Source organism: Petaurus breviceps, unplaced genomic scaffold (genome assembly GCF_028583685.1).
Source record: "Petaurus breviceps papuanus isolate PSGF00001 unplaced genomic scaffold, PetGlider_PUasm1.0 115, whole genome shotgun sequence".
Lineage (NCBI taxonomy): Eukaryota > Metazoa > Chordata > Mammalia > Diprotodontia > Petauridae > Petaurus > Petaurus breviceps.
In genome coordinates, this window is record NW_027185612.1 from 4,170,931 (window position 1) to 4,185,620 (window position 14,690).

A 14,690-nucleotide genomic window follows, 5' to 3' on the forward strand; every position below is an offset into this window, starting at 1 on the left:
ACTCTTTTATCTGTATGGTATTCTAATCCAAAGCAAGTAGGTAGGTGATTATTTTCATCCTTTATATAACAATGCTACTTAAATGTATACATATACAAATGATTCCATTTCAATGTTTTATATATTTACACTTTTTTAAAAGGATATAGTAAATCAGGATTACAACTGAATTTAAGATTATGATTACTCAATTAAGCATCCAAAGATATGACACAAAATTATAAAACCCCCTTTTATTTAAACTGAAATACACTTATCTTTTGCATAGGTTTTAATCAAAATCAAAGCACTGATATTATTTAGCCCATGACGACCTAAGAACAGAAAAAGTATTTCTTTCCACCTGAAATTATTCTTATTTAAGAAACACTGTAATTTATGTAGAAATATTGATATGTTAACCTTTTCAGTCTTTAAAATCTAGAAATGCTGATATATCATCAAAGCATTATCATCAAGAAGACATTTTCAGATACTCTGGAGACACCATGTGCATGTAGGCTATTTCTGATACAGATTAGCAAAAATGAACCCCATTTTCTCTAATACTAAATAAACGCTTTATTATATTGTTGCTTTTTAGATGACATGACACTATTGAAAACATCTGGTTGCTACTTTCAGAATTATCATGTTTGGAAAAAAATATTCTATGGTTTACCATTTGTTGCCATGACTTACAAAGATAGGGTCTATAGTCTATATCTACTTCTTCACAAGAAAGTTTTAAGGAAGATGATCTTTCTGTTGAATTTGAACTTTTTTGCATTATAGTTTGTGTTGTTGCAAAGAGAACCAAGTGATACTCTTTTACAAGCTTCTCCATGAATTTAGAGCATTTCTTCAGAGTAACCTCTTGTAAGTTAAGGCTTTCTCCTCCATTGCTCCGGTCTATCCAATAGAAGGCTGATAAACTATCTAAAATGAAAAGGCAGAGGGATGGGTGGCTACAAAACATAGTTTCCAGTGAGTAAAGGGTGATAAGTAACTGATTACTGCTGTTGCAATTCACAAGAAAAAATCTTCCAAGACAATGTTTTATTATGTCTTCTGTGCTTTGTGACAGTCTACGTTCAAGAATTGTAACTAGCCGAAGCATATCAAAATGGTAGTCTGTGTCAATAAATAAGACTTCGACTTCTAATCCACCTTCTGATTTTGGAAGGATGCATCTTGCAGTCAGGTGATAGAGCATTTCTGTTTTTCCTGTTCCTTCTGGACCATGGAATTCTAGTATGTCACCTGTAAAAAATGAAGGAATGCTAATTGGAATACAGTAGTCAGAGCTGCAGTTGATGATAAAATTCAAACAACAGTTAATGTATCTTTTTCGCCACTTTTTTTAAGATGAAGGCTTTTTAGACTATGTAAAAAAACCCATATTTTGTTAAAATTACAAGTGAAATTTATCAGCAAGTATTAAAAAAGGAACAAAATAACTAAATACATTTTACCTCATGAGATAAAGTCAGCTATTAATTAGCCTCAAGCAGATTAAAGTATTTCAGTTTATTCTTGGCCAATTCTATTTTAAAATTCTTCATTGAAAACACCTCTCAACTTATTTAAAGTCTTTGTGTTGATTCTTAATTTTGCTCTTTCTTCCTGGGCCTCCTGGAGTCCTTTCAAAGGTGAGCCCTCTTTGAAAGGCATGAGTTTAAGTTAAATTAATACTTTCCCCAGTTTGAGAGGTGAAAGCAACTATCTAGTCCAGAATGGTTTGTACTGAGAAATCCATATGGGAAAACTGGATGGCTTGTCAGTTCTTCTTGCTTTATGTTTTAACAAATTATTTTATTTGCAGTAGTACCAAAATGATCCAAATATAGGCCGTAGATCAGTAAGATTTGAAAGGAACAAGTATATAGGGTTACACAAAAAATAACTACAAAATTGTAATGTTTAAAATACGCATCTACTGAAGTTACCCCCTCCTTCATTTCTTTCAGTTGAAATAAAAGTGCTTAATTCATATGTAGTGTCTCTGGCTTCTGTGTTGTTGTCCTCCTCACTGCTCTCTTGCTACAATGGCAACTGCGGAGAGTTCTCAGGTCTTGGACAAGCCAGACTGAAAAACTGCAGTACGTACTCAGGCAGGCATCATATAATGAATTCCTGGGATATATGACACCGTCATATAAATATAAACTTTCAGAATCAATATGATAAATACACATCTGGGGGGACTGTTACTGTTTTGGATATTTATATTCTCTATTCCATTCTGCGAGCATAAAAAATTCAGAGTTGACAGCATTTCAATTTAGTTACCATTCTGATAACTTCCTAGTAAATACTTTGCTTTTTTACAAAACCAAATGCAGACCTTTTAATACACAATAGAATAAACACATCCTGAAAGGAACCCTAAGCCTCCTTTCTAATTCCCCTAAAAGCTAACAATTATACAGTTCATTCAACAAACCTTTATTAAGCACTTAAGACTGTTCCAAGTACTGTTAAACAGTAAAAAAAATACAAAGACAAATAAAAATAGCCCCTTCCTTGTAGGGGCTTATGTTCTACTACTTAATTAACTTCTAGGAAGGGGGAGGAGAGTTACATCTTGTAAAAAATAATTTGAATATAAAATATAATGATGACAACTTTAACATATGTAGCTTCTCTACTAAGATAGCCTTCAACCTAACAAGGTGGAAAAAGCACTGGATTAAAAGAATACAGAAGGGGCGGCCAGGTGGCTCAGCGAGTAAGAGCACCGGCTCCAGTGTCGGGATGACCTGGGGATCAAATCCAGGCTCAGATACTTAACACCACACCCAGAAATAACTGGCTGTGTAACCTTGAGCAAGTTACTTAACCCCGATTACTTTAAAAATACAAAATAGAATACAGAAGACCTGCATTCTAGTCTTGGCTGTATCACTACCATGTGACCTTGTCAAAGTCAACAAAGCCTGAGCATTGGTTTCTCATGGCAAAATGATGGAGCTGACTATATGGTTTCTAATGCTGTTTTACTATGCCCTGAAGATGCTAAAGAATTTCTGTAAAGAATTTCATGTGAAATGTAAATTAATATTAAAACTACACAAGGTTTTTTTTTGTTGTTTTTTTTACAATTTTTATTCATTTGAATTGTCTATTTACTGCTAAACATGGTTATCTAATACCCCATGTGGAGGGAAGAGAACAAGCATTTTTTTCTTTTTCTTTTTTTTTGGTGAGGCAAATGGGGTTAAGTGACTTGCGAAGGATCACAGAGCTAGTAAGTGTCAAGTGTCTTAGGCTGTATTTGAACTCAGGTCCTCCTGGCTCCCGGCCTGGAGCTCTAGTTACCATGCCACCTAGATGCTCCGGTAATCATAGACATAAAGAATCATCTTATACAAGTTATTTATCAAACTCCCACATTTTTCCTATGCTGATTATCCTAAAAAAAAAAAAGCCAAATTACTTACATAGTAATATCTTCCCAATCAGAAACTGTCTCATATGTTGCAGACCTATGACACTTCACATAAAGCACAACTTCATAGTATTTCAGTGCAACTTAGACCCACTGATGCACTGCGGAAACAATGGTTACAACAAAAGAAGGCAGGGATTTTGCTCACGTAGTTGGAATTTACCTGAATCACTGATAAACTACAAGTCTACACAATCTCTGCATTGTTTTTATCAAGAAACTTCTTTTGACCAAACAGTTAAGAGTATAGTTTACTCACAAAAAACATAAGAATTTTAGAGTAATAAAGCAAGTAACATGTTGATGATATTTTCATCCTCACCTAAAACAAGTCTCCCTCTTTTTTTTTCAATTATACAAACATAATTGAGGTAAACAGTGTAAACCTGAATTTTTTAACATCAATAATTAGAAGCTGTTTCTTGAGCTAGGCACTATAGAATCATGGGGTTTCATGAAATCCAAAGGGTCCTGCAGAAAAAAAAAAGTTGTAATGGGGAATGAGCACCCAGGGCAAACCTATCCACTCTGATGTCTACAAGCTTCTCATATACTATGGATATTAAGATGAGGTAGACAACAACTGGGGATTAGTTAAAATTAAACAAGAATTAAAATTTGTTTTCTTATTGGTCTAAAATCCAATACTGTACATAAAAAATCAAGTACTTATCTAAATAGTATGTATAAAATAATACATATTCATTTATATTCTTAATTCTCGATTTTGTTTTTTTAAACTCATATATACTGTACCAGCTCCTATTTTCAAAAATTGGGAAGTATGGGATGTATGGGAGTGTATGGGAAGTATGAAGAAATAAGAAAATGAAACAGTTTAAAAGCTTTAAAAAACCAAGACTCTTAAGATGAAACAAACATCCATAAACTGAGTCTGAAAAGTAAATCTCAAATACAGAAGAAATGCAAATATGAAAACAGCTATTTCCATGTAGGGTTTACTTCACAAGATCCTGATGCACTGGTTTTTTTTTCCACAAAAATTTACATAGATTATAAGAAGAATGATTGACAAAGAGCTAATTTAGAAACAACTCAAAAATATGTGCGTAGAAAATGTGAACTAAAAGAATCCCCTTCCAAATAGAGGCTTATCTAAGTAAATTTAAGTATGAAAATTGCTGTGAAGAATCTTATAAGATGAGATTGCATCAAATATTGTTCCCAATTATGCAAACATTTATCGATTATAAATACATACTTGTAATTATATTTTTTAGAATTCTCAAGTGTTTTAAGTATATAAATATATGAAATTTAATATTATATCTTTATCATATTTATTATTAATCACTAACATTATAGTGGAAGCCAATAAGAATATGTAATTACACAATCATCTGCCTTACATGTCAAACATTTCATGACATTTAAAACATTAATTTCAAAGTATACTTTTCCTTTTAAAAAATGTTTATGGGGGGCGGTCAGGTAGCACAGTGAGTAAGAGCACCGTCCCCAGAGTCGGGATGACCTGGGATTGAATTTGGGTTCAGAAACTTAGCACCCACCCAGAAACACCTGGCCGTGTAACCTTGAGCACATTACTTAACCCCAATTGCTTAAAAAAGTTTATGGGTAACTTGTTTTTATATTAGATCTATTTTCAAACTCCTCTCTTCCTCCCAAAGAACAATAACAAAGAGAACAGTTTAGCAAAACTAACCAACATACTGAAAAAGTCTAACTGTAACTACAACATTCCACAATCAGAGCCTGTTTCTATTTTTTTTTTTTTGCCTTTTGGAGGGCAATTGGGGTCAAGTAACTTGCCCAAGGTTACACAGCTAGTTTGTGTGTGTGTGTGTGTGTGTGTGTGTGTGTGTGTGTGTGTGTGTGTGTATTAAGTGTCTGAGGCTGGAAACGAACTTGGGTCTTCCTGACTCAGAGGCCGGCACTTTACTCACTGCACCACCTAGCCGCCCCAGAGCCTATTTCTATAAAGAAGGGAGGCACCTTATATTTTTTCTTTGGGGAAAAATTTGATCATTAAAATTTGATAGTTTCTAAAAAAATCAACTTTTATTGATATCTTTTGTTTTACATTGCTTTAATCTCTCCTAGTAGTACTTCCCTGCCCCCTTTCCAGACAGTCATTTCATATAACAAAGAATATTTTTTTAAAGAAAAATTGTATTTGAGATTTACTTTTTTAGCTTCAGTTTATAGATGTCTGTTTCATCTAAAGATGGTTTAAGCTTGGTTTAAAACTTTTTAATTTTCCTATTTCTTCATAATTCATTAATACATTTAAAAAGTCTGAAAATACAGGCAATGTTCCATATCCATGCACCTTTCACCTCCGCAAAGGAGTTGGGGGAGGAATTTTCACATCTTATTTGGGGCAATGGTAGTTCTTTGTAATTCTGCAACATTAATTGTCAACTAATTTGTAGTTACTGTTCTTTGCATTTAAATTGTTGTAGACATTCTGTATGTTGTTTTCTGGGCTAGGCTTACTTCATTCTGTATTAGTTCCTATAAGTTTTTTATGCCTCTCTGTATTCATCATATTTGTCATTTCTTACAGCACAGTAATATTCCATCAAACTTATATACCATAATTTGTTTAACCATTCCACAATCAATATGCATCTACTTTGTTTCCATATATTTGTTATCTCAAAAAAATTCAGTGTTTGGTTTCAATTGTTGCTGTTCTTTTTATGTTGCTGTCATCACTATGCATATTGTTTTCTCAGTTCTGCTCACTTCACTTTGATTAAGTTCATATAGACCAAGTCTTCCCATGCTTTTCTATGTAGAAGGATAGTTGGTCTTAGACTAAATCATTTTAGCACCTTCCCTCACTTGATATAATCACAGATAATAAGGAGTTAATGTTTTAAAAGGTGCTAACATCCAGCTGTCTTTTCCCAGAAATGTGAACATCTTTTTCCATGGAATTGAAGCAATGATGAAAACTGGCCAAACTCCTGAAGGTCTTTAAATAGCTAAGCCTGGAATCAGATGATGATGTGATCTGCGAGTCTGAGGCAGTCCAGACTGCAACATGTTTGCTAAGAGTGACCACTGTGCCTAAACAAGGTAGTAGTGGGAGTTTTTCTCTTCCCCCTTCAATAAGTAAGTGGCTCTTTGAATCTTTGCCCATTATCAGACACAGCTAGTAAGTGTCTAAGCCAGGAGTCAAAACTAGATTTTTCCTGATTCCAAGTTTAATGTTCTTTCTTATATATCATACTGCTTTCTCGTTCCATAGTAGGAAGGCACAGAGAATATGTTACTTACCTCCTCCCCAGTAAAACTCTATGGTTTAGGGTACTAGTTCTTTTCAGTATTTAGGACTCATGGGAAAAACCATCTTCACTAGGCCATTCACATATACAAGCCATGCATTAACTGGATGTTTTAAAAATCGAGGAGTGTCAACATATCCTTTTTTTAATCTATATTTTCAAAACTGCTAAATATTATCTTCAACATGATACTTCTCAGTTTGTTTCTATTTGCAACTATAGTGTCCCTTTTCCATTAATTAAACAAACATTTGCCTAGTATTCATATACAATTAAGGTTAGGCTCTATGGAAGTCACATAAAGGTATGATCTGGTTTATTACTTGAAGCACTTTATAATCTAGTTGAGGAGACAATACTGAAGAACATAAAATAATCAGAAGTATAAATAAGAATACAACAATTTTCAATAAATTGCTTAACTGAATGTAATCAAATATCAAAATATAAGGTCCTAAGAACACAAAAATAAAAATGAGGGATTCCCTCCACTTTTTGCAGGGAGGTGGATCAGGGATGGTTTCACAGAGAAAGAACTTTAGCTGTGTCTTGAAAGAAGGTAAGAATTATGAAAGGCAAAAAACGAGGAGGGTGTACATTTTAGGCAGGACTGATGGTCTATGTGAATACACAAAGATAAGCTATGGCATGCTGAATTCAGGGAATTTGCCTAAAACATGGAATGCATGAAGATGAATATTATCAAAAGAACTGGAGGTAAATTGGAAGCAAATCATGGAGGGTAGTTGGACATTGAAAGACTAGCAGAATTTGGACAGAGTGAGTGGTTAGAGGAAAGCATTCTGGGTAGGTGGGATCACAAGAACATAAGCACTAAAGTGGTAATGAGTATGCTACATACAGGATGAAGGAAAGTGGTTTCTATCAAAAAACTGGATAAAATGTAGCAATTTTAATATCTTATAATCTGTCAGCGTCAACTTAGACTTGTATTTCCAATTTCACTAAAAACAGAATAAATTATATTCAAGGGCATATATCACCACAAAAGGAGATGATCTGGTCATGGAGGGAGAAAAGGATGCAAAAGATGAACAACCTGATTGCTACAATGGTATTTTTCACATACGAAAAGAGGCAGAGGAAGGTATCTAGCACACTGTATGTTCTATGGAAGTCTTTGGACAGACAAGAATAAGGAATTGCAGAATGTATGGATGAGGGACAATCACACCAATGAAATCAATAAAAACCATATTCATCAGGGTAATATTTATATAAAAAAGCCAAATCTAGTGTGCAAATGAAATTTAACATCACGATGGAATTAAAATAACTGATTTTTGCTGTTTAGTTTTAATTTTTTAATATAATTTTTTCAGTTCAATTTTAATAATACAGGAATAGATAAAAGAAATAATTAGCAAAACCGTAATCCTTTTAATAGTAATACATCAAAGCAAAATATTTTCTGTAAGAATTTCAAGAAAATTAAAAAGAAAAAATATTTGATATACAGAACAAAACATATAGAATAATAATCCAGAATAAGTTAAACATTTCCATATGAGAAGTATTATTAGAAAATATCTGCCCTTAACTAAAAAACTAAAACCACATTTCTTATATTTACATAAAAAAATCCCTTCATATGCTCATACACACATAAAACACATATGTCACTTCAAATGGGGAACTTCAAGAAATTTATTATTTTTAGTAGTTCAAAGAAATCACATTTTAAAAACACAGAATCATATTTATATACTGAATCTTTTCATTGTTTCCAACAAATAAGCTGAGTTACCTTTGACCAAATATCCTTCATTTAATAAAAGATACAGGGCAGGAAAGGCCTTTTAAGCAAAATTATTCTCCTGCTAAACACAACATACTACAGTACAAAAGAAGCAGGAATTGTACGTGAAACTGGTACTCTTCTAACAGAAGTAACCAGTCCTGTCTTCAAATATTGTTGGACAAGTGAAAGATGTCCCATTGTGAAAAATATGGGACTGATAATCAATTTTACTATATGACACATTACAAAGCAACCTTCTGTTCACATCTCCTTGCAAACTTCAGTCACTGACCAAAAGCTGGTTATTTTGGCAAATTATATAAGTAAATATGTAAAATGATGCTGTACTTTTGGGGCTTGTTTCTATTTTTGTTATTTTCTTTTAGTATCCTCCCTCACAAGGAAGAAGCTGGCTATTCATATCTGCTCCTATTACATTTCAATTATTTTCATCTATTGTCAACTGGAAAGTCAAATTGCCAAGTCTGTTAGAATTATATCTAAAACAAGAACAAGTTAATTGTCAGAGAAATGGCCCTGTATTTTTAAGGGTTATGCCAGTGAGGTGCCAGCTCTGCTTGATTCTACAATGCAGGAAAGATGTTGACTATGGTCCCCAGCAACAGTTTTGCTTTTCTTCCAAAAAACCAGCATTACTAAGTATGAACTCACCACCAAAAAACTAGCCACTTGGTGATGAATTCTTTGGCTAAGTCAATCTATGAAACAAGAAAATAAGCCTCAAGTGGAAGTTTCTATTAGCTTTCCTCTGAGGTAAGTGTATTGTCTTTGGTCCATGGTCTTTGTGGCATCACAGTTAAAAACATGATATACAGAAAACTACAATACAAAATGGTATGTAAGTAAAACGTAAGCACAGTGCTATATAATATATAACATCAGCGGGTATAACCAGTTTCATGAAAGAGACAGTATTTGAATTGGGTTTTTATGAAGGAAGTCAGGAAGAGAGGTTGGAGGAAGGCAATCTAGATCTTGGCTTTCCTTCAAATTATAGGAATCTCCCAAATAAATGATCCCTAGATACCTAAAGTGTTACTGTATGTTTTTTATCCTATCCATTCACCCAGCTTGATTTCTCTCTTCAATTCTGAGAACACATAAGTCTTTAAAACTAATACAGATACGCAACCTATGCAAAGGTATTATTTGCAAACTTTCCCTGACATAGGAAATAGTAATTGGTAGTATTTCCTCAGTAAGACCACAGTTCACTTACAAATGATGAGGTACTGATACACGCCACCCCCATTCCAAAGGAAACTCTGGTTTGGGGAAGGTGTGGTGATAAAGGATACTAAATGTCAATGTAGCAATTTATCAGACTACTACTTTTTAAATGAAAAGTATGCCCCATAAAAAAACAACAACAAAATTCACATTCTTTACCCACAAATAATGGAACATTTACTGCCATGCAATAACAAAAAGTCAGGCAACAAATATTAATTAAATGTATACATACTATATCTGATATATTGTCTTAAGTTCTAGACTGAGCTAAGCATTGTTATAATGAAGAATTTGGTCTATTATTATCTTAGTCTGTCATTTTTATCTTCTAGCCTGCTACCTGCTAGATATTTATGTGCTTTAAAATCTGTAGAGGGCAAAAATAACGTAAAGGATACATTTTCAAAGATATCCACCCTCCCCCCCATTTAAAAATTATTACTTTTTACCATGGATGGGAGAGCCTTCATCAGCAAACAAAAAAGGTTCTATATCTTTCAGGGAACTTCTACCTTCAAGTCGAGCAAGAAGCTTTAAAACAAACAAAGAGAGAAAAAAATATCATTAGTTATAAATAATGACCATTAAACAACTACAATTATGAGTGTAAGAATACCTGCTAGTAATCTCTTTTTCATACTTTGGACTGGGATAAAATGCTACAGATAATAAAAGTATAAAAAAAGGTAAAATTAGATAATTTAGGAGGCTTTGTCATGCCAAAATATTAACAGCAAGAATTGACCACCAGTATGGCAAAAAACAATTATGATGAACTTTCTTCATTTCAGATAATCAACAAGAATCTAATCATTAGTTTAGTTATGAACCAGATGCATATTTAAAGGTTTGAAACATTTTACACCTCCAATAAAGTTTTATTATAAGGTCTCAACATGGAACAGAGGTAACAACTTCAAGGTCTACACTAAGCTGAAAAGCTTCTAGTCTGGTGATGGGCTCTCTATCTCCTTTTTGAAGACTAGCCTGGCCAAGTTTTAGGAGACTTCCTATCCAGAAGATTGGGCACAAGGTGAATTTTTTTCTGGGGAGAAGGACAGTCAAGTCTACTATAGGGGTTGCAATGTGCATTAATGGGAGTAAGGACATACTAGGGAAATCACAGACAGATGAAACATTTAAGAAAATTAGGTTACTCAATACTCCACAGGTGAGTGTATACATATACAGCATATTAAAGGAGACTAAAATTCACAACAGTATTTATTAACCTAAATGATTACTGGCACTTCAAAGTACTTAGCTTGAGAGGTTATATACTTATTACAATAATTCTTCTACTATTCAAAACATTTCTGGAAGCCTCTTTTAAATTATCCTCTGAGCCAAACAAGAAAACAAGTCTCATCATTACTGTATGATCACATGTAGTGCAATAACTAGGGATTTATGTGCCCAAGATAAGTGGCAAAAAACAACAAAAACAAACCCTGTTCTCTTTAGGGGAAGAAAAATAGTATCTTGCTGGGGAAGGGGTAAGACAAAGTGACCCTAAGACGGCAGTTTGAGGTTGCTGTGTTGGGGAAGAGAGGAAAGCTATGACACAGTGGGAGAATTCACCTGATACTCCCTATCTTAACTAATCTTGCTAAATAGTAAACACACCATTTCTAGCCTGCTAAATAACTGCAAAAACTGTCAGTGCCCTCTAAATGTGACACATCAGGACAAAGCTGCCCTATATGTTATAATAGTTACAACTCTGATCACATCTCATTTTAACCAAAGAAGCTATTAGCCAGCTTAAATACCAATCTTACTCATCAGACCTGTCTCCAATAAAGTAATCTGGCTAGTTCCAAAATCAGATTTACCCTAAAAAAAAATGAAGATCTGCCGCAGCGAATCATGTTCAAAATAATATACCAAAAGGTTCAGAAGGAAATTCAGAGAAGAGGTCCAAAAAACATTTCTGGTCAAATACATTGATAGTAACATTATAGTATAGCCTACTAGGGTAGCTACTTTGAAATCAGTCTTCTTATCTTATAATCACAAAATGAGTATATTCAGGGGCGGCTAGGTGGTGCAGTGAATAGAACACCGGCCCTAGTCAAGAGGAACTGAGTTCAAATTCAGCCTCAGACACTTGATGCACTTACTAGCTGTGTGACTTGGGAAAGTCACTTAACCCCAATTGCCCTCCAAAAAGCAAAAAAAAAAAAATGAATGAGTATATTCACATGTATATGTATTTATGGTTACACAAGTGTACAAAAAAACCTGTCCCTCAGGGGTAGTGATGAATTGCTAAAGAAGGACTCAAGTGTGATTTGTATAGGAGAGAGTTATTTTTTAGGGCTAATTTCATAAGAAACAGTGGTGTATATTTACCAATCATTTCTAAAAATTGTGTAAATTGAAGGAATTTTCTATAGCCCAGAATATTAACAACTCAGAAATATGACAATTTGGTGAAGAAAAGAGTACTACAGATATTTCTGATAAAGTAAATAACACATTCATTAAACATTCAAAATAGGTGGCATTATGTTATACTTACTTTTTCCCCATAATTACATCCTCCACTTCCAATTTCCAACTATGGTAACAAGGAATCTAATGCAAAAAAAACATGCTGTGTTTTATGTATGATAATATAAAAGGAGGGTGGGACATAACTGCCAGAGGGTTTTCTGAAATTTCAGACAAGGGAACACTGATAGGAATCTCCCTTCTACTGTGACAAGAAAGGGTGACAGGAAACTTGGGCTTTTGCAAGAGTGGGTGGCCAATGTGGTACTGCTATATGGGCTGCTACAGAGTAAAGGGCAACTCCTTTGTGGGGAAGATCTCTTCTAACTGATGCTGATAACATCAGGGTCTATATAAGAGTCAGAAAACATAAATGGAAAAAAAATGATTATAATAAAAGGTCATGTTATAAACAATTTTGTGTATTCTCAAATAAAGTGCTTTCATTACAGCAATGCTGTGAGTGATTTTATGGTCATTAAAGACAGACATTAGAGGGTCTTTAGAATAGAAGTTCCTTGAGAGTGAAGAACATTGTTCATTTTGTCTTTGTATACACAGCACCTAGGACAGTACCTTGTGTACAGAGATGCTTAATTTGTTTAAAATTATTTACACCAGGGTGGCCAGGTGAGTAAGAGCACCGGCCCCAAAGTCGGGATGACCTGGGATCAAATCCGGGCTCTGATATTTAGCACCACACCCAAAAATAACTGGCCGTGTAACCTTGAGCAAGTTACTTACCCCCGATTGCTTTAAAAAAAAATAAAATTATTTACACCAAAGTTCAAACTCCAAAAGGTCCTACTACAATGCCTCATCATGGCATGGAGATTATTTTAGGTGCCTGAATATCATATGGTCAAGGTTCTTGAAGGTTCTATCGTACTAGACAGTCCTTGAGTATGATCTTGGCAACAAACTAAGACTGTAAAGAATATTTCTGGTGAGACAACAGTTGTACACTAGTCAAAGACCCCAAAATTTGGGGAATGGATCTTATAGATGGATAGACTGGGTTGGCATCTTAGATGATCTGATAACAGAAGCAGATTAAGACGCTGTAAGAAAGGGAGGATCACAAAGCTTTAAACCTTCTCTTAGACCAAGAAATGCTGTAGGCCTGGCTTGGGAACAGTCAAGTAGCTATTTGAAGACCTACAAGTTCAAGCTGCCAAAGCATTACACCTCCCCTTGAGGTACAAGCAGACTAGTGCTATATTAATTTGTTTTCCTATGTGAAAATAGGCTTAACTTCCTTTGTTTTGCTTCAAACCTTCTAAGGAGTATTCCATCTGCTTGTCCAGGGACTCCCTAATCAATGTGCATAGGTTCTCTCAGTATGTTTCAAGTCTAGAAGTATTCTCTGGCCAAATTAGTTTGGAAAATTCTGAATTCAGCTAAAGTTTAACAAAGTGTTAACAATGTGCTGTAGTCTAGAAAAACCTGATTTTTTTTCCTCTGTTCCCTAGACTTTCCATTCCCTAGCCATACCCATTCCTCTTGCCTGGTACCCTCTCCTCCCTTCTGACTTGCCCCTTATCTGGAATCCTCATATCTAGAAACTTAGAAGATTTCAGGGTAGAAACTTATACTTTCCTGGATGATTAGGGCCTCCCTGCCAGAGATTTCAGGAGTGAGAAACCAATCAGAGCCTCCTTAGTATAACACTTCCTCTGCCTACAAAATAATTGAGCTGCCACTACTCCCAGCTGAGGTAAGAGAGGTGCCCTGGAGCATGAATCTTCTCCTAGATCAGATGTTCCTAAATTTATTTGGCCTACTGCCCCTTTTAAAAAAGAAAAAACAAAACTCAGCATCCCCCCTGGAAATCTACTTTCTTTAACCCTTTAATGGATTTTTTGAAATTTGTATCATTTCAAAAAATATAATTTTTTTTAAATGATGCATCTTAAACTTAATAATTTGTTGTAAATTTATGGGGTTTTTTTCCTGCAGTGAAATTTTGGTGATGCAATATTGTGTCACGTAACTGTATAGTAACGTATTGTAAACAAGTCACTACACGCCCATATTCCTGCCAATGCATGCTAGACTTCTCAACAATGCATAGCACACTCACCTGCCAACACTTGCTTGTTAAGATCTGTCAGCTGACTTGATCACTGATTGGTTATAACTTGCATTTTGTGTGTTTATTTGGAAAATAATTTAGTCACTACAATTTTAACTTTGTTACATGACAGATGAAACATGTATGATTAGTTTTTCAAAATTTTCTTCTCTTCTTCCACAGCCCCCTTACTTTTATTCAACACCCCCAGTTGTACCCAACGTTACTAACACCCCCAGGATAATTCCTTCACTCCCCAGGGGGCAGTATCATCTACTTTGGGAACCTACATCTTAGACCACTGCTGACTGCTTTTTTCTGCTCTGGCCTTTAGACCATCATGCTCAAAGTTCCTCTGCAATATCCACAGTTGTATCCCCTTCTGTTGGACCTCCC

The 14,690-nt window shown here is 34.6% G+C and overlaps 1 protein-coding gene across 1 annotated transcript in view; it reads right to left on the minus strand.

Annotated features, from left to right (window-relative positions):
• Positions 1-218: 218 nt before the first annotated feature.
• XRCC2 (X-ray repair cross complementing 2) overlaps positions 219-14,690 on the minus strand; it is a 33,160-nt gene continuing 18,688 nt past the window's right edge. Inside the window, exons 2-3 of the mRNA XM_069084312.1 lie at positions 10,174-10,255; positions 219-1,242 (exon numbers count right to left, since the gene is read on the minus strand). Coding sequence (XP_068940413.1) covers positions 518-1,242; positions 10,174-10,255 — 807 coding nt within the window. The 3' untranslated portion in view covers positions 219-517. The remainder of the gene's footprint in view (positions 1,243-10,173; positions 10,256-14,690) is intronic.